A 19,947-nucleotide genomic window follows, 5' to 3' on the forward strand; every position below is an offset into this window, starting at 1 on the left:
TTTTTTTTTTTTTTTTTCTTTTTTTTTTTTTAGTTTGATAGACAAGAAAAAGAAAAAGGTAAGAACTAGTATTAGTTGGTTAAGTGGAAGTGCAGGCCCTTAAAAAAGAGAGGGAAAAAGATGAGTCTTTAGATGTTTTTTGAAAATGAGTAAAGACTCAGCTGTTCGAATTGAGATCGGGAGGTCATTCCACCAGCTGGGAGCAGTCCAGGAAAATATAAAAAATATATTAAAAATATATTATTTTATAGCAAATATAAAATAATTATTATTACTGAAATGCTCTTAATAAAAAAAAAAACATTACACAAACTGCACAATTAATCAAAATATAACTGTATTTTATTATCAGAGTTATACCAGTAATATTAAAAATATAATATTTTAATTGTTCTTTTTATTAACATATATATATATATATATATATATATAATATATATATATATATATATTTTATAATATATATATATATCAAATATATATATATATAGTATATATATATATATATATTATATTTGTTATTATTATGAGTCACTTTCATTAACAAAAACTATATTATAAACGTCTTGTAAAATATTATTTGGAGGACATATTTAGTTTCGCTAGGTACCATCGACTCTATCTTTTTCTAAACCACATCAAAGTACAAGATGTTTAAACCTAAACATAAAATGCTGACTATAGAATAAAATAAATCTTATAGCTTTTAAATAAGAAACCGTAACAGAGTCAAGTTCTGTAGATTTTTAATTAATTAAACAGTATTTTTCGCTGGAGTTTCCTCGTATTTCAGTGTGAAAGCCCGTTTTAATCTATACGAGGATCGAAAAGAATCGTATTCTGCCGGTTTTTTATTGAGTAACCTCGAAAGGGAACGTCATGGACGTCTGAACACGCTTTTCTTGTCTGTGTGCGGAGGAGGAAGGATGGTTGTTTTTTGAACGGTGGGTGAAGCCGTACGCGCCACATTCGAGTGGCCGTTTCGCGCGCTCTGCTGTGTTTACGTTTGTTTGTAATATTAAAAGCCGCTTTTGTTTCGGTTATGAGCGTTAATAATCACAGCGCGTCTGATGTCGTCGCGGTATGTTCGCTCTGACAGGATTTATCCGCGTTTGTGAGTTAATATCCACCGAAGATGAAGATGAGGTGATTCTACAATGAACGCTAATCAGAGAACGTTATTCCAGTCCTGGGGCCGCAGAGACCAGAGCAAGACCAGCGCCAGACCAGGTGTGTGCTCCAGAAAAACCAGAACTCAACACCCTGAGAAACATTAGACACGAAGAGTCAGAACAAACCGAGACAGACTGAGAAACTCCGAGGACCAAACACTGCGCATGCGCACCAGCGCTGAGCTCTTTGAGATTCTAGAAGCTAACTGATACAGAAACTCTATTTATGACTTTATTTATCAACAGCATCCTCATTTACAGCAGTTTCACACAAGTGCTAACACTTTTAACACTAACTAAGGGTACAACCGAAGAAAAAACGTGCTTTTTATGATTGCAGAAGAAATTTACGTTTGATTTTTCACAGATTTTGAGTGAAAGTAAATCATACAAGTCATTTATTTTGTTTGAAAGTCTTATAAATGTATGAGGTGTGACTGGGTGAAAAGGCACACAGTATTGATACAAAAACTTAAGCTAAAATAATTAATACTTGTTCGAAACAATCACTTTAGCAACGTTTGTACTATTGGCGGGTTATTTCTGATTAATGAATTTTGTTTAATTAATATACTGTCATTAAAATATGTTAATATAAAGCTTATATTTTAAAGCAAAGTAAAGATTCTAAAAGCATTGAAGGAGATCACATGATAATTGAATATTGATTTACCCGCAGATTATCCGTCAGCGGGCATCCTGATGAAGAGGAGGATGATGATGATGTGATGCTGGTGGCTGTGTACGTTGAGGCCCGAGCGCTCGCATGAGGAGCGAAATGCAAAAGGCCGCTCAGGAAGCCGGGCTTCGACCCCTCGGCGGGCCGCGTCTGGATCTCCCCGTTAAAATTACCCCCTAACCCGAGTACAGTACCAGCTGGCGGATCTCGGAGGCGGCATCTGCTGCGGAAACACGCTGGTGTGCCTCCCCACCGGCCTCAGTGGAAAGACCTTCATCGCCTCCGTGCTCATGTCTAAACTTCTACCGCTGGTTTTTCCCCGCCGGCAAAGATCTGTCTTCATGGCTCCCACCAAACCAACTGGTGGCCCAGCAGATCCAGGCCTGCAACGGGGTCATGGGCATCCCGCAGGAACACATGGCTGAGCTCACAGGTCACTGCACGCACGGGTCAAGGGACCTCAGAGGGGGCATGTAGGGCAGGAGTTCAGGAAGGAAATCTAATCTAAACATTAAAGGGGAAATAAATGTGGCTGCTCCATTTATCAAAATAATACTTCTATAATTAGAGGTATAGTAGTTTAAACATATCAATAAAAACTTTATATCACATTGTTAAGGCCTAATATTACCTAATAAAATAAAATTATTTATTTATATGTGTGACCACAAAACCAGTTATAAGGTCAGTTTTGTAATTGGGATTTATACATCATCTGAAAAGCTGAATAATAATCATCTCCATTGATGTGTGGTTTGTTAGGAGGACAATATTTGTCTGAGATACAACTATTTGAAAATCTGGAATCTGAGGGATGGAAGGTTTTACCCAAAAAAATCTAAATATTGAGCAAAATCATCTTTAAAGTTGGTCAAATGAAGTTTCTTAGCAATGCATATTACTAATCAAAAATTAAGTGTTTGATATATTTACGGGTAGGAGATTTACTAAATATCTTCATGGAACATTGATCTTTACTTTAATATCCTAATTGATTTTTGGGCAAAGAGAGAAATGTATAAATTGTGACCCCATACAATGTATTGTTGTCTATTGCTACAAATATACCTGTGCTGCTGATGACTTGCTTCTGTGCTGCTCGGGTCAGATATTAGTGTTAATGCACTGATTAAAAAAACGGAAAAGAGTGGTTTTTTAATGACAAAAAAAGAAGAGTTCAAAATTGATCATTTAAATATATATAACCAGTTTTCCTTTTTAATGTCCAAATAACCAGGGTTATTATAGTTACTACAACTGCAATTAAAACTGTAAAAAAAAATTAATTTGGTTTAAACTCTGTGTTCTAAAATAATTAAGTGTAATGAAACTGAATACAAACTATTTAAAATAAATAATAGGACATTTAAAATAAATAGAAATACAAAAAAATGCACAAACAAATCACTAAAACTTCAACTAAAATAAAATGAAAACAATTTTAAAAAAAAATAAGTATTAATAAAAAAAATTAGTATATCAATGATACTAAAATGACACTGCATAGAACTTTGCAAAATCAGGTTTATAAATAACCTTTTTTGGTGATTGTGTCATTCTTATTAATAATATTAATAGATATATAATTTATAATATTAATTGTTAATTTTTATTAATGTGTTGTTCAATTATTTAAAAAACATTATTTATTATTTAAAATGGGATGTTAATATTATAAATATTTAAGTTTATTTAAAAGTTAGATATTATTTAAATATTTTCTACAGCAACTAGAAGCCGCCGGTTCTCCAATAAACTGCTGAAAACCTGTAATCATGACTGCATTTGTGTTAAGTGTATGTTGAGTGCATATGTTGATTCGGGCTGGAATCGAGAAATTGTGTTCAATCAGATTTTCTGAATGCATGGTGATTTTTGAACAGCAGACTGTGGCGCTGCATGCGTTAGAAACAGCTGGACTTTGCTGTTTCCAAATCCTTACACACAACCTTGAACCTGAAATAATCAAACAATGCATTGGTCTGAGATCACAGCCCTGATGGTGGTGTGTGTTTGCTGTAGGCTCGAGTACGGCGGGCAGCAGCAGCGGAGGAAGCTCTGGAGATCCAAGCGCGTCTTCTTCTTGACTTCGTGAGTGATCTCAGGTGATGGTGAACGATCGTGAGTCCGTAATCCTGTCCGGGTGGGAGTCCGGCCGCACACGTCAGGTGTGTAGTGATCGACGAGGCCCACAAGGCCACCGGGAACCACGCGTACTGTCAGGTACAGCTTCACCCGAGTTATCGAGACACAGCCCGGTGCATGATTGGAGATCAGTTCTGAGCGTTTGTGTTCGTTCTGCAGGTGATTCGTGAGCTGAGCAACCAAACAAAGCAGTTCCGCGTTCTAGCGCTCAGCGCCACACCTGGAGGAGACGTCAAGGTGAGATCTGGAGAAATGTGTCACTACATCAGTGTCTCAGCAATGGATGCTCTGCAGTGAATGGGTGCCGTCAGAATGAGAGTCCAAACAGCTGATAAAAAAATCACACTTAATCCACAATGAATCCACAGCACTCCAGTCCATCAGTGAACATCTGGAGAAGACAAAAGATGAAAACAAATTCAGCCATTAAGATGTTTTTAACTCAAATACATAGAGTCTATAATCCATATCATAACACTTCCTCCAGTGAAAAAGTGCATCTGCTGTTGTCTCTCACATCAAAATCCCGTCACATATTTGTTTAGAGCTGTTTTAAACACTGCTTGATCTGTGCAGATTTCTCACCTGATTCAACCAGAACACTTTTTCACTGGAGGAAGTGTTATTATGGATTATAGACTGCTATGTATTTGAGTTAAAAAACATTGAGGACTGGTAGTCCTGTGGATTATTGTGATGGTTTTATCAGCTGTTTTGACTCTCATTTCTGACGGCACCCATTCACTGCTGTGATCAGTCACGTCTCTTGGTATCAGATGCGTGTTTGTGTGTGTTTCAGGCGGTGCAGCAGGTGATCTCTAACCTCCTGATCTCTCACATCGAGCTGCGATCGGAGGACAGTCCAGACGTCCAGACACACGTCCATCAGCGCAGTCTGGAGAAGATCGTGGTCCCGCCGGGAGAGACGCTCGCGCAGTATCAGACGCGATACCTGCAGGTACGTCTCAGGATGATCTGATGTCCTTCAGCGTCAGTGGAGCTTTCCTACGAGACTGGAGATTGTTACGGTGTTTGACGTGTCGTGTGCTGTTCAGGGTCAATAAGAGTCGGATGTTGTTTCTTATGAGGGGTTGTGATGATAAGTGATGAGATGTGGTGTTTTTGTGATATGATTGTGTTTGATTGGTTTGTTGTAGTGTGGTCTTACTTTTGATTTTCGTAGTCGTGGTGCGCAGTGCTATTATTCCCCGCTGAGCAGGACTCCACATGAAGGTTTGTTTGGTTTGTTCTCAGTGGTCAGCGGTAGCGCGCTGGAATGTCTCGTGAAACACATGATCTGTGATCTCCCTTCAGAAATTGCGCTTTCTGTATCACAGTCATCAGCTCCTTCATTTGCTGCAGGGATCCACAAAGTGTTTGTTATCAGCTGCAAAACCCCTTTGAGTATTATAAATATCTCATATAATATTTATTTACAAAATGTTATTATAATGTTTATAAAAAAATTTAAGTCCCCCTGGGGATTTTAAGTTTCAGTTAAATTTAAGTGCTTCTAAAAATGATTAATCCATTAAAAAATCCAATTAAACAATCGAAATATCCAGAATTCCACCAGAAATTCTAAAATATTAAATATATAATAAATGTAATTAAATTCATTTCAAATTTAATTTTTGATGCATTATTCAGAAAACCGATCTGTCCTTGTGTCCGGTAGGGTTGTAAAGGGGTGGAAAAACTTTGTAAAGTTCCAAGCAAACTTTCCAGGAATTTTTTTTTTAACTTCTTGGAAGCTTTTTTTGGAAAAGTTTTCTGGAGTTATTCATCCACTACACACCCCCTGTGTGCTGTAGTGGCTGATGACCCTGTGTTCTGGCTCGTCTTGCGTATTTTTGAAGCAAACCCTGAAACTTTGACTTCTCTGTGAATTCAGAGGCATCTGTTGACTCTGATTGGTTTTAGAGCTGATCAGAACACTCATCTATGTCATGTGTGAAGACGCTGGTGTGATTCAGCATCCCAATAGTGTTATTCAGATCCGCAGAAATATGAACATGAAGCATTACAGTGACTGTGTATGTGTTTATACGGTGAGGACAGAACAAGCCGTCAAACCCTGATTCAGAGCATCAGCTCATTCAGCTAGACTTTCACTGTGTTTGTTTGACATCTGTGCTTGTAACGAGAGAGTTTCAAAAAATACCCCCGACAAAAATAGGCGCACTATGACAATAAAATATTCAATATACGAACTAGATGGATATACCTATGTGCATCTATCCTATGTTGATTACCCCCCCCAACTAGCACAGAGCGATCAGGCACGACAGCACACAGACGGGAGGTACACGATGCACATTGTCGCTCACAACAGCATCAGTGTTATACCAACAGCACAGAGTGATTGACGTTTGGTTTATGTAGCTTATATCAGTGTCGTGGACGCACATTAAACATGTTCATCGCAGCTCTGCTCACGGGGATCAGGAACTAACCAGGATTGCCCGTAACAAAGCCCAAAAAAAAAAAAAGCCCTGCGCTCGCTCCACTGTGGTCTATGAGAGGTGCAGAGGATAGTGTGGGTCAGGGGGGCTCAGGGCCAGCTCCAGGAACCAGATCTCGTTCTGCGGGGGGCCGCGTGCAGGGTTGGTGTATCCGGCCACGATGAAGGAGTCGCTGACAGCACGACGGCTGGACAGGTCCAGAGGCTCGGCCAGGGGGGGTGACTGCATGAGTTCTCGTGGATGATGAGCTTCAGCTCGTTAGTGGTGGCGCCCGTGAACGCCCTAAAGTCACATGACACAGAGACGCAAGTTCAAAACCAGTTCAAATCATTTCGACTCGTCCCTCAGGTAGTCATGTTTACCGTAGTACACTTACAGCGGAGGTCTGTGGGATTCAGATGATTAAGACTGTATTATTTTTCATTAATAATCAACCGAGATGGAATGGAAAGTCATAATTTTAAAATTTTGAACTTGGTAATGTTTTTTTGTGAGTATTTGGTTTGAATTTTTAGTTTGTTAGTATACAGTTTGAATGTAATGTTTTATTTATTGAAAGTGTGAAGTTTTTATTTAATTATTGATTGATTTGTGTTGTTTATATTTATATTTATTTTTTTTATTAGAATTAGCATTTTTTGAGTTTCTTAAACTGAATATACATACAAATGAAATATTCTGAGTAGAAATTTGAGCTGTGTAACTGATATTTATATATATAATACATGATCACAATCAAGTGGGGAAAATCCATAAATCTTGTTACTGAACAGCCCATCTTCAGAAATTTATTTTAATAGAACTATAATTGATTGATTTTTTTGAATGCAATTATCAGCTATAATTTGTAATAAAGAAACTGTTATTTGAGCTGGTAATGGTCTGAATTGTCATCAGAGGTGTAGATGAATTCAGTGAATTTCTGATTTATTTGTCACATTTATTTCTGTAGCGCTTTATACAGTACAGATCTGAAAAGCAGACACAAGTTCATGTAAAGCTCTGTGGATTTGGTGGTGGCAGATTACACGATATAGACGGTTCTTCCACTCATTGATGCAGGGCATTTTATCCAAAGCAACTTGCACATTAAGATTTACTCTCAGTTCTTGCACTCCCTGGGAAACCGCACACATGAACTTCAGTGTAATGGCAATGTACTGTGGATCCTGCTGTTTTGTCCAGTATTAATGAGCGGAGCCGGGGTGTTTGTGTTTTATCACGGGTGTAGCGACGATGAGACAGGCCAAGTGCCACTGCTCGATAGGGGATCTCGGGGTCGTTAACGGCCGCGGCGGTTCGCTGCTGGTGCAGGGGGGGCAGGTAATACGCTACAGTCACGGCCCTTGGACAGAGTCGTGTGCATCTCATCGGTCGCGCACCACCGTCACGATGGGGATCGTCATCCCCAGATAACTGCCATAGCAGAGAGAAAACAATCCGTGTAGTGAGAGAGTTTGAGATCTCTTTAGATTTTAGCGGATTATTTGAAATGTTAGCCGTTTTACGACAATTTCATGTATTTTCTTAAATGCAAGGAATCACAGTTTGGACAAGCTTGAGCGGCCCAGTCCTGTGACTGGGGATATAGGATCTGAGTCTGGATGAGTCCTGAGTGTGTTTCGGGAGGACCTGCTGAGTAAGCTGCTGGTGTGAGAAGTCTCACTTCATCTCATGATCTTTCAGTGGGAAGCCGTAAGCAGATGCTCTGTTCATACGTGTCCTCGTGAACCGTGTGATACAGACCCAGGTGCGCATTCCTCATAGTGACGCTTCGAGGAACAGAACCTCACGGCGCACTACGAGCACCACAACAACAGAGTCAGGAAAACCCGACACAGGGTCCTCTCTCTCTCCTCGTCTCTCTCGCACACAACACACACACACAACACACACACACACACTGACACACCAACGAGGTCAGAGAACCATCCCTCTCTCTCACACCACACGCACACACACAACAACAGAGTCAGAACCGTCCTCTCTCTCACACACACACAAAAGCGCAACAACAGAGTGAGAGAACCATCTCTCTCTCCTCACCACCCACACCACAACAAAAGCGCGTCAGATAGCCAGTCCAGACCATCCTCACACAAACACACACTACACCACACAGAGGTTCTGGGCAGAACAGAGTCAGGTCCGAATCACATGGTTCACAACAAACACACAAACAGAGTCAGACCCGTCCTCACACACATCCCACACACACACACAAACACAGTTCAACAGAGTCAGAAACCGTCCACACACACACACACAACAGAGTCAGAAACGTTCCTCGGCAACACACGTGCGCACACACTAGACAACAGAGTCACCGAACCGTCGCACACACACACACACACCACACAACAGAGTCAGAACCGTCCTCACAACACACACACACACCAACTGAGTCAGAAACCGTCCCACCACACACACACACACACGAGTCAGTGAACCGTCCACGACACACCCACACAGCACAACAGATGTCAGAACCATCCTCACACACACACACACACACGACACACACACACCACACAACAGAGGTCAGAACCGTCCACACACACACACACACACACAACAGAGTCAGAAACCGTCCACACACACACACACACACAACAACCAGAGTCAGGAACCGTTCCTCAGACACACACCCACACACAACAGAGTCAGACCACCGTCACACACACACACACACAACAGAGTCAGAACCATCCTCACACACACCACACACACACACACACACACAACAACAGAGTCAGAAAACCGTCCACACACACACACACGACACACACACACACACACACACAACAGAGTCAAACCGTCCACACACCACACACACAACAGAGTCAGAACCTCCCCCATCCTCACACACACACACACACACACAAAACAGAGTCAGACCCGTCCACACACACACACACACACACACAACAGAGTCAGAACCGTCCACACACACACACACACACACACACACACAACAGAGTCAGTGGAGGAACTGATCAAACACATGCAGATACAGGAGAGAGGATTTGGTTTGATGTAATAGTTTGACTTTTTTTAACCCTGAAAGGGCAACGTATCCTGGGGATACAAACATTGAGAAGCAGTGAAAGTGGTGGGTCCTCTATATTTTGGTGTTCATTTTAAAAGGGTGTCTATTGTGAATATTTAGATGTGGTTGACTTTTGTTTTTTTAATTCTTTGTTTAGCTCACAGAGAGCAGTTAAACCTGCAAGGCCGCCCGCCTGTGTGGGAAACTCTATCACCCTCTGATAAAAAGTTGATCTAGTTATTCAGCATTAGCTTATTGGGTTTTACTTTTGAAAATTTTTATGAATTAATCCTTAATTTTTTTTTGTAATCTGTCTCAGTAAAACAAAAAATAAAAAATATATATATATTACATATACAAATTACTAATTTTGTGGCTTTTTGTTTTAGAAAATCAAATCTTTTTGTAATCTTGACTAAACACATATTGTTGGAAAGTTCTGACAAGGGTCAAGGTTCCATATTTTATTTTATTTATAGCGTTTGGGTGTATTTTTGGTATGTGCCCAAACATGCCCCCACAAAATCATTTAAATCTCGCAGGGAACCACAATTGTTGTGATAATCAAATTCAAATTTGGGAACACAACTTGGTTGGACATTATGGGGCTTTGGATTTTATAGCAATTTTAGAGTGCAATGTTTTAAAAATATTTATTTTATATAAAATAATATAAAAAAATTATTATTGAATAATTTCAGAGACATAAATGTTGACTACTTTAAGCTGTGCTGATATGTGTGTATGATGTTGATTAGATTGAAATGCTCTTTAGAACACATTTTAATGACTGACCAGCGCTCTGCAGCAGATGCAAGTCAGTTATGGAGATGTTCTTACGCTAAACACAACATTTCTCCCAATATTCGCTTTTAGCAGCGTATTTGTCACATCTGAGACATTTTTATCCCATCAAGTGGCATTTGTGCCTCCAGCTCTGGTTCATTTCTGACTTTCATGGAAAGTGTCAATTAATGAAGTAGGTGGAGTCTAATGATTTCAGCAGCCAATCAAACAGTGACTTGATTTTATTATCCTCATGTCAGATTTAATGCACATTTGATCACATGCATTACTCGTACTGATGATTCTGTAGATGTGTCTAAACTGTGCTAGTTTGATTCCTCTCGTGTGGCGTTACAGTGTGTTTGATTCGTCAGCTGTACGCACCTTCTCCTTGCGTGTGATGAGCGTGTAGGGCACCTGCTCCCGCGTGTGTGCGCCCTCGTTATTGGTGGTGATCTGATGGATGGGTTCGGCCATGTCTGTGGAAGACAGACATCAGCGTTCAGCTCAGATTCTGCTTCACACTCAAGGCTTGTTTATTGTGACTGTGTCGTGATGTTAGGGTTTGGCTGACATTTCTTCCCGCTGTGAACTGATCACGAGGGGCTCTCTGGCCGAGCGTCAGCCGCACATCTGCCCCGCGGGGACGCTAACGAGAGCAGCGACAGCAAAACACTTTCAGTGCACTTTCATCAGTCAGTTACCCCAGAACCCTCTGCGTGGGTGAATTCAGATTTACACATCAGTCCATCACGACACACATGAACAGATGAGGATGTACAGTAGTGTGAGATACTGTAAATACAGTGCCATGACACTTTTTTTCTCTTAATTTGGAAAATTTAGGAACACATCAGGAACTTTAGAAGCACAGTAAAATCTATCAAATAATGTTTTTCCTTAATAAAAGAATATGAACGGTAACATGTTTTTTACAAGCAAAAATCCAATAAGTACACTAGGTTTTTATGTTTTTACTTCAAACTGTTTAATTAATAATTAGGGGAATTAATATTTTAAATGGAGAATTCTTCATTTAATTGTGTACTGTTGTGATGGGGCTAATTGTGTAACAAAATACTAATAACAAGCTGAAAAAATACTGCATAATGTGGGACCTTTAATATAAACAAGCTGCAAATACACTCTTATTTTGAATTGTATTACAATTTTAGATTTCTTCCCCCATTAATTTTTTTAATAAAGACAGGTGTGTCGTGCGAAGGTCACACTTAACCTTGTGTTTCACATTACTGATAAACCACAACACTGACCGCTTCTGACAGCACACACTGTGTGTTTTAGATAAACCAGTGTATAGTTTTACTACAGAGTCAGACTCAGTTTAAACACTGTACAGTAAGATGTGTAGTTCGAGTGAATCTCTTGTTGTGATGCGAGCGCCGCGCTGATGTTTGCTCTTCACGTGTGCGGCCGTGTAAACCGATTTACTGGACTGGATTAGAAAAGCACTGGTCTGGACCAGACGAGCCTGATAATCTCTGAGATCTCCGCGCTGCTCCACAAACACACGTCACCTGATCTACAGAACAAACCCTTCACAGACTGCGTCCGCAGCATTCCAGCGCTTCATAATCATTCTGTTATGAACTCTCTCTCTCTCACACACACACACACGGCTGTGTTCGATTACATGCAGAGAGCGGAGTTCATCAGAGCTCTGTGATAATCTGCTGAAGTGGGTCACGCGTGAATCATGGGAAAATCCTGCCTGGCTGCATTCAACAAAACACTACAGGCAGAAACAAAACATGGAGATTTAGGGCTATTCAGAATAGTGGAAAGAAAACATTCCCAAGACACATATCTAAGTGTTTATTTTATTGCACTTTATCTATCTATTTTGGTGTGTTTAGATTGCATATCTTTAATTAAACTGTTTTTTTTTTCCTTCTTACATACACCAAACTGGCCATTTCCTTCTGTTGTTGTGGACTCTAATATAGTTACTGATGTGATTGGCCTTTATGGCCTTTAGTTGCAGCTTCTGTCGCTTTAAATGCTCGAGCGCTTTATAGCAGGATGGGTTCTGATTGGCTGTCAGTGTTTTTATTATTCATAAGCTCCAGAAATCGTTCTGAAAATGATCGCAGTTATATTATACTTTCGTTTCCTCGTTGTTTTTAATAATCAAATCGTTTCTGAGTTTACATCTCGCAATTCTGACTATTTTCCTGAGAATCTGGAGGTTTATCTCGCTCTAAAGTCTGAATTTCGAGAGGTAAACTCAGAATCATTTGTTTATTTCTGTATTCAGTAGCTGACTCACACTACAGTATGAGGACTCCCTCTGTGCTGCTGGGAAGAGTGAAAACTAAAGAGGGTCGGTCTGTATCTACAACTTAACAGTCAAGCACGTCTCTGCTGTCTTACTTAGACAGCGCTTGAGCTGCTGAGGGATCGACCGTTAAACTGGCGCGAAGCTCCGGGTGCGGTGTCGCTCGTGAGGCGGCTGTGGTGTGAGGCGCGCCCCGCGGTTGTTGTGTTTGTACCTGTCGGCACCTCCACCTGGTGTCCGCGGGCCACATCCCTCCAGTACTGCAGGAGCCTCCCCTGCTGCTCCTCCTCCTGCTCCTGCTCCTGCTCCTCCTCGGGACCGTCTGACAGCTGCTCCTCCGACACAGACTCCAGATCCTCCAGTGTGATCATATCACCACCGCCGCCGCCGTTCATCCGACACCCGCCGCGGTCCATCGCCGAATCCAGTGACCGTCGATACCGAAAGCCTCACGCTTCACCTGCGCTTACACGGATCTCTCCGTCATGTCCGCGAACCGCGGCTATCGATCGTTAATCTCGCGTTAATAACTGCGGTCGGTTTGTACGTGTTGTTTTGTGCAGACTCGACGGTCGTGACGTTTTTAAGGGCAGCGTCGCGGTCACGTGACCGCACAAGCTCCGCCCACCCAGCGCAGGAGTTTATAAATACATCAAATACACCCACAGCTCTGGAATAAACGCGCATATGAAAATAGTACAGTATGAGATGTTCATGCTTTTCAAATGATACATGTATATGAATGAAAATGAGATTGTGACTGTTTTTCCTGTTAATCTGCTTCAGTGTATAGAAAAAAGCACATCTCTTCCATCTTTATTTGCCCCTCTAACTCTAGCACTCTCTATTCTAATTCTGTTTTATCTGTTTGTTGACTTGACTCTCCAACACTTGCTCTCTTTATTTGTTTTCTTACTGCTTGCTTTCTTAAAAAAGGCCTCTAACACCACAGCCTTCTCTATCTCTTTTTTCTATTCTATCTACTTGATTTAATTTTGTTACACACACACACACACATATAAACCTTGCTATGAGTAGTGTTAGACTAACAGAGACTTGTCAAAGCACTTGCATATCATGCTCTTTTAAAGCATCTGCTAAATGACTAAATAAACTAAATGTAGAGCAGTGTGGTGTGTTAGAGCATGTGTGTGTGTGTTTCAGGTCAGTGTTTGATAGGCTTCGTTCACTATCTCCCCTGAGTTTTATCACACTTTAGCCAGAAATACATGTATCAGTCCTTGAACTGCTGCGTGTGTTTGTCTGCCGGATGGTTTCAGCTGCTGTGAATGCAGGTTTTCAGATGAAAGTCCAGGATTATTCTAAATCTGGATCACAGCATTAGTCTGGAATGAACCAGGAAAACACTGATGCTGAATTCTGTTTAGTTACTCAGACGAGCAGAAACACTTTAGCTGTGTCTTCAGTTGTGCTGCCCAATATTTCTGTGGAAACCCTCATACGTTTTGTGTGTTTAATAATCATACTCCTAAGATACGTAGGGACAGATATGTGTTTGTGCTGATTCGGAGAGGTGTGGGTCTCAGCAGTGATTGTTTGTAGAGGAGTGATCAGAAAACGAGTCCGGAAAGATTGAATGTCCGTGTTTTTTCAGCAGGGCAGCAAACGCTCCTCCAGTGAGCGTGTAAGATGGAGACGTGAGTGGAATATTGTGTTGAAAAGAGACGTCCGAGTGCTCTATTGTGCTGCTGTAATGATTTTCAAACCTTCTCCCCGCAGGTTTTGGAGAAGTTCACGTCGCGTCTGACCCAGATGAGGCTGTTGAATCAGCGTGACCTCCGCTCCCTCACCAAATACCAGATCATTCTGTCACGAGAACAGTTCAGACGCAACCCGCCGCCACACATCCAGGTACACGTCCCACACACAGACCTCACCTGTGCTTGATCACACATCCTTGCTTTTACTTTTTAATCAGCCTGAGATAATGAAACCATGTGATCCCAGACCACAAAACCAGTCATCAAGCTGAATAAATAATCTCTCCATTGATGTGTGGTTTGTGAGGAGGACAATATTTGTCTGAGATACAACTATTTGAAAATCTGGAATCTGAGGGAGCAAAAAAATCTAAAATATTGAGAAAAATCATCTTTAAAGTTGTTCAAATTAAGTTCTTAGCAATGCATATTACTAATCAGAGATTAAGTTCTGATATATTTACGGTAGGAGATTTACTAAATATCTTCATGGAACATGATCTTTACTTAATATCCTAATGATTTTTGGCATAAAAAGAGAAATGTATAATTGTTACCCATACAATGTATTGTTGTCTATTGCTACAAATATACCTGTGCTACTGATGACTGCTTCTGTGACACAGATGCAATCAAATAAATAATGCATTACATTTAGTTATTTTTCCAAAGCGACTTGCTTAGCGAATACATAAAGCGATTCTTCTTAAAGAGGCAAACAGACACTGGAACGGCTCGTAATACTGCGTTTCAGGCGATGTAAATTTTTTGTAGTTTTATATTTTTTATATTTTATTCAGTAGAATATTTGTTATAGTAGCCTATTGTGTGTTTTTTGACACAATAAAAGGAGAGAAGCTTAATATCAGATTTGCAAACTGTACTTCAATAGAGTTCTCCAGTAAATGTATTAGTTTACTGTCTCAGCAGGGGCCGCAGCAGGGCGTGATCGAGGGGGATTTCTCCATCTGCATCAGTCTGTATCACGGCTATGAGTTACTGCAGCAGATGGGCCTCAGATCTCTCTTCCTCTTCATTCAGAACATCTTCTCTGGACCCAGAGGTGCTCACACACTCACGCTCGTGTCGGCCGGGCGCTGATGCTCCTCTGCTCTTCACGTCACCGGTGTTTGTTGTTTTCTCAGAGTCCGCTCGCGTGAGGAACGAGCTCCAGAGGAGTCCGGTCTTCATGGATCTCTACAGGGAAATGGAGAGCATGTTCACCACAGCCAGCCGAGGTTTCAGAGATACACGTTCTGTCATCGTTTACTCTCCCAAACCCGTATGACTTTCACTCTTCAGTGAAAGCAGATGTTCAGCAGAATGTTCCTGCTGCTCTTTAACACACAAGCAGCTATGGTTTCCATCCATCTATTTTTAATACGTTGGATGGAAAAAAAGAGCTGTGCATAAATTCTTAAAATGCACATAAAAACCTAAGGTGAGTAAACGATGGCTGTGTGTGTGATGTGTTTGTTCTGTAGATCCTGGAGAGGTGTGTGTGTACAGTCACCCCAAACTACAGAAGCTGGACGAGGTCGTGCTGCAGCACTTTCAGACGTGGGCCAAGAGCTCAGCTACAAGTACTGAACATGACCTGATTATATGAGACGCCACTGTCATAGTGATTATCATAACTATAAGTAACTGAGCTTTTAATTTTTCATTTTGGTTATTATAATATTGTAATAATTGTAATTTAATAATGTAGATATAAATACACACACATGCATGTATATATATTATTGAAAATGTGTTATTATTGTGTTAAATATTTTCACATATTATATAAATTATATAAAAATTGATATATATACTTGTAAATATTTAAAATATATACCACTGTATGTGTGTGTATTTATATATACATAACAAATATACACAGTACGCATTATGTAAACAAAAACTTATTTTGAATGTGATTAATAAGGGTCATCAACCTTTAAAAAATTTTTACTTGAAATAAACGTTATCTGAAATAAAATATATTAAACATTAAACTTCTGTTATGAGGCATAATTTCTCATTTTGGTCAAAAACTGAAAACATAAATGACCAAAATAAAAATTAAATTTATTTACAAAAATGTAAATATATATATATATATATATTATATATATATATATATATATATATATATATATATATATATAAATCTAATGTCAAATATAGAGATATTTAGAAATAGAATAGTAATAAAAATGAAAAAATAAAATTATGAAAACTGAAAAGATTACTCTGAAATATTAAAAAAAAAAAAACACAAAAGCACAACTAAACTACATATATAAAAAGTATGTAGAAGGTTGAATAAAAAATGACAAAAACACAACACATTGACTAAAATTTTTTAAAATGAATATGAAAATATAAACAAATTCAGTAGTGTAATATTATCTCATTGATATTAAAATAACACTAATATGGATGATTCCTAAAAGGCTTGTTTTACAGCTGTGTGTGTGTGTGTGTGTGTGTGTGTGTGTGTGTGTGTGTGTGTGTCTGTCCTGTGTGTGTGTCTGATTGTGACTGAGCTCTGCTGTGATTGGTCCAGATTCGAAGCCGTCCACTGAGGTGAGCACACGTGTGATGATCTTCTCGTCCTTCCGCGAGAGCGTGCAGGAGATTGCTGAGATGTTGAGCCGCCATCAGCCGCTGGTGAGGGTCATGACCTTCATGGGTCAAGCGTCGGCCGGGAAAGGGGTTCGAGGATTCACGCAGAAAGAACAGCTGGAGGTACGTGAGCTCGTGTCCACATCAGACCTGTGAGAACAGGAGGTGATCGTTGAGATGCTCAGAGAGCGTGTGTGTGTGTGTGTGTGTGTGTGTGTGTGTGTGTGTGTGTGTGTGCGCAGGTGGTGCGTCGGTTCCGTGAAGGAGGCTTCAACACTCTGGTGTCCACCTGTGTGGGTGAGGAGGGTCTGGACATCGGTGAGGTGGATCTCATCGTGTGTTTCGACGCTCAGAAGAGTCCGATCCGTCTGGTCCAGCGCATGGGCCGCACAGGACGCCGGCGTCAGGGACGAATCGTGGTCATTCTGGCCGAGGGACGCGAGGAACGAGTGAGAGTCTGCTTAGAACTGCACCAAAAGAAACATTTCATAGCAATAAAACACCTCTACAGAAACTTATAAAATGCACAACAAAATTACTAAAATAACAAATTTAATTAATAAAGTTTGATTAAGAAACATTTCATAGCAATAAAACACCTCTACAGAAACTTATAAAATGCACAAAACATTAACTGAAATAAAATAAGTATATTTTTAAATTTAGGTAGTTGCTAAGGCAACATTTCTTATTTTTATTTTTTTTGTTTAGTTTATATACTAAAATAACTAAAACTAAAACCGAAATAAAATTAAATAAAAATCTTCTAGAGACATTTTTTTCAAATAAAACAAAATAATAAAATAATAACAAAATTTACTAAAAAAAAAAAAAAACTTTTTTATTTATAGGTATAATATTTTGTATTTTTATAAGGGATATTAAACTATTAAAAAAAAAAATTTTTTACTCAAAATAAACAAACATTAACTGAAATAAATAAATATGTTAAAATTAATAAAAATTAAAAAAATATATTATTTTAGGTAGTTGCTAAGGCAAACATTTCTTATTTTTATTTTGTTTTTTAGTTGATGTCCTAAAGAAACTAAAACTGAAATAAACATATATCCAAAATATATAGACATATTTAAAAAATAAAACAAAAATGACAACAACAAAAAAAATACTAATAATGTAACAGTTAAAATGAAAATCGAAAATCTGGAAATAAAAATGAAATCAAAATATTAATGAAACCATGGCATCTAAAAGAGCACAGATGAGGATGAATTCCTGAAGTTTTCGTTACAGCTGCGTATCTCGCTCTCTCACAGACGTACAACCAGAGCCAGAGCAACCGGCGCAGCATCAACAAGAGCATCATGGGAAACAAGGACAGTTTCCAGATGTTTGCTCACAGTCCGCGCATGCTGCCCGCGGGGGTCACGCCGACGCTGCACAAGATGCACATCAGCTGCGGTCAGTTCGAGCACAGACCGGTGAAGGGCCGCCGCTCGGCGCTCGCGCTGCAGATCAACGGTACTCACCTGACATCTACTTTCATTATAAACCTTCAGTTTTAGCTTGAAGAGAGAGTAAGACAAATCACCCGGATGTATGATATACTCATTAAAAACACATCTTATCTTAAACATTTTAGCTTTATATTTACATTACATAATGAAATATAATTTATCTTCCGGTCTCGTAGATTTTGTGTCCTTTTAGCGCTCTGTAGTTTAGTTTTAAAGATGTTCAGGTGTTTTCACTGTCGAGACAAACATTCTGATGAAAGAAACAAATAAACTTTTAAATGAATGTCCGGATGAAGCTGAAGAAAGATAACGCTTTAATAGATGATTTACCAAAACATTGCTGAAACTGTGATTACACTTTACAATGAGGTTATGTTTGTGTACATGAGTTAACATTTCAACATTTACTAATGCATTTTTAAATCTAGTTGTTTTATTAACATTATATAGTAACAATATTAACAATGATATATTTACAAACTAAAATGAAAAAAATGAATATATACTGTAAAAAAACACATTGTTCTATGTTAGTGCATTTTATCCAGTGCATTAACTAATGTTAAAGTGATAGTTCATCCACTAGTAAACAAACAGCTGCCGGTAGCCATTGACTTCTGTAGTATAGAAAAAAAATGCTGTGGAAGTCAATGGGTACCGGCAACTGTTTCATTCCAAACATTCTCTAGAATGTTGTCTTCTGTGTTCAACAGAAGAATAAAACTCGAACAGCTTTATTTAATTTTAAGTTAAATTAAACTTAGAGTTAAAGATTTTCATTTTAGGGCGAACTGTACCTTTAACAAATGAGACCTTACTGTAACGAGTGATTGTCTCGATGCCCGGATCTTCTGGGGATTGTGTCGGATGTGTGAGCAGCGGCAGTGTTTCAGTGAAGTGTGTGTGTCTCTTGTGTTCTGCAGGAGGAGAGCAGAAGTGTGTGAAGGACGACGGGTTTCTGACCGCAGCTGAAGAGGCCGAGTGGATGTCCAGCATGAGACTGTCTTCAGACGAACCTCAGCCGGTCTTCACACCGTCCACACTGCTGACCTTCAGAGACGAGCACGGCTGATTTTGCTGAGCTGCTGAGGAGAGTGGGAGTGTGTTAATACAGACGAGAATACAGCGAGAACAATCCACACATGCTTATTTCCATGCATTCTGGATTACAATTATTATAAACCTATGTGTGTGATGCATATTTGTGTGTGTTAATGTGTAGCGAGAACAATCCACACAGCATATTTGTTATTCATGCATTAATTCAAATATGTGTGTTTTTGTGTGTGTGTGTGTGTGTAGGGTCGGTGTGTGTCGGGGCCAGAGCGTGGGACACTCAGAGCGGTGCCTTCATTTCACCTCCATCATGGAGCTGATCGACCGGATGAGACAGCAGGTGACACACACACACACACACACACACAAGAGCGGTGCCTTCATTTCACCTCCATCATGGAGCTGTCTCTCTCCTCTCTCTCTCTCTCTCACACAATTTCATTGAGCACACCACTTGTACACACACACCAACACACACACACAC

At 39.7% G+C, this 19,947-nt stretch overlaps 1 protein-coding gene across 1 annotated transcript in view; it reads left to right on the forward strand.

Annotated features, from left to right (window-relative positions):
- Positions 1–1,135: 1,135 nt before the first annotated feature.
- Positions 1,136–19,947, forward strand: part of fancm (FA complementation group M) — a 36,020-nt gene continuing 17,208 nt past the window's right edge. The window contains exons 1-16 of the mRNA XM_042743097.1: positions 1,136–1,146; positions 1,852–1,914; positions 2,043–2,324; positions 4,002–4,074; positions 4,156–4,233; positions 4,796–4,954; positions 14,336–14,467; positions 15,247–15,379; positions 15,462–15,554; positions 15,801–15,899; positions 16,871–17,052; positions 17,172–17,378; positions 18,207–18,411; positions 19,331–19,474; positions 19,634–19,646; positions 19,710–19,803. Of these exons, the coding sequence (XP_042599031.1) occupies positions 1,136–1,146; positions 1,852–1,914; positions 2,043–2,324; positions 4,002–4,074; positions 4,156–4,233; positions 4,796–4,954; positions 14,336–14,467; positions 15,247–15,379; positions 15,462–15,554; positions 15,801–15,899; positions 16,871–17,052; positions 17,172–17,378; positions 18,207–18,411; positions 19,331–19,474; positions 19,634–19,646; positions 19,710–19,803 (1,968 nt within the window). The remainder of the gene's footprint in view (positions 1,147–1,851; positions 1,915–2,042; positions 2,325–4,001; positions 4,075–4,155; positions 4,234–4,795; positions 4,955–14,335; positions 14,468–15,246; positions 15,380–15,461; positions 15,555–15,800; positions 15,900–16,870; positions 17,053–17,171; positions 17,379–18,206; positions 18,412–19,330; positions 19,475–19,633; positions 19,647–19,709; positions 19,804–19,947) is intronic.

This window comes from Cyprinus carpio, chromosome B17, assembly GCF_018340385.1.
Source record: "Cyprinus carpio isolate SPL01 chromosome B17, ASM1834038v1, whole genome shotgun sequence".
In the NCBI taxonomy this organism is placed as follows: Eukaryota; Metazoa; Chordata; class Actinopteri; order Cypriniformes; family Cyprinidae; genus Cyprinus; species Cyprinus carpio.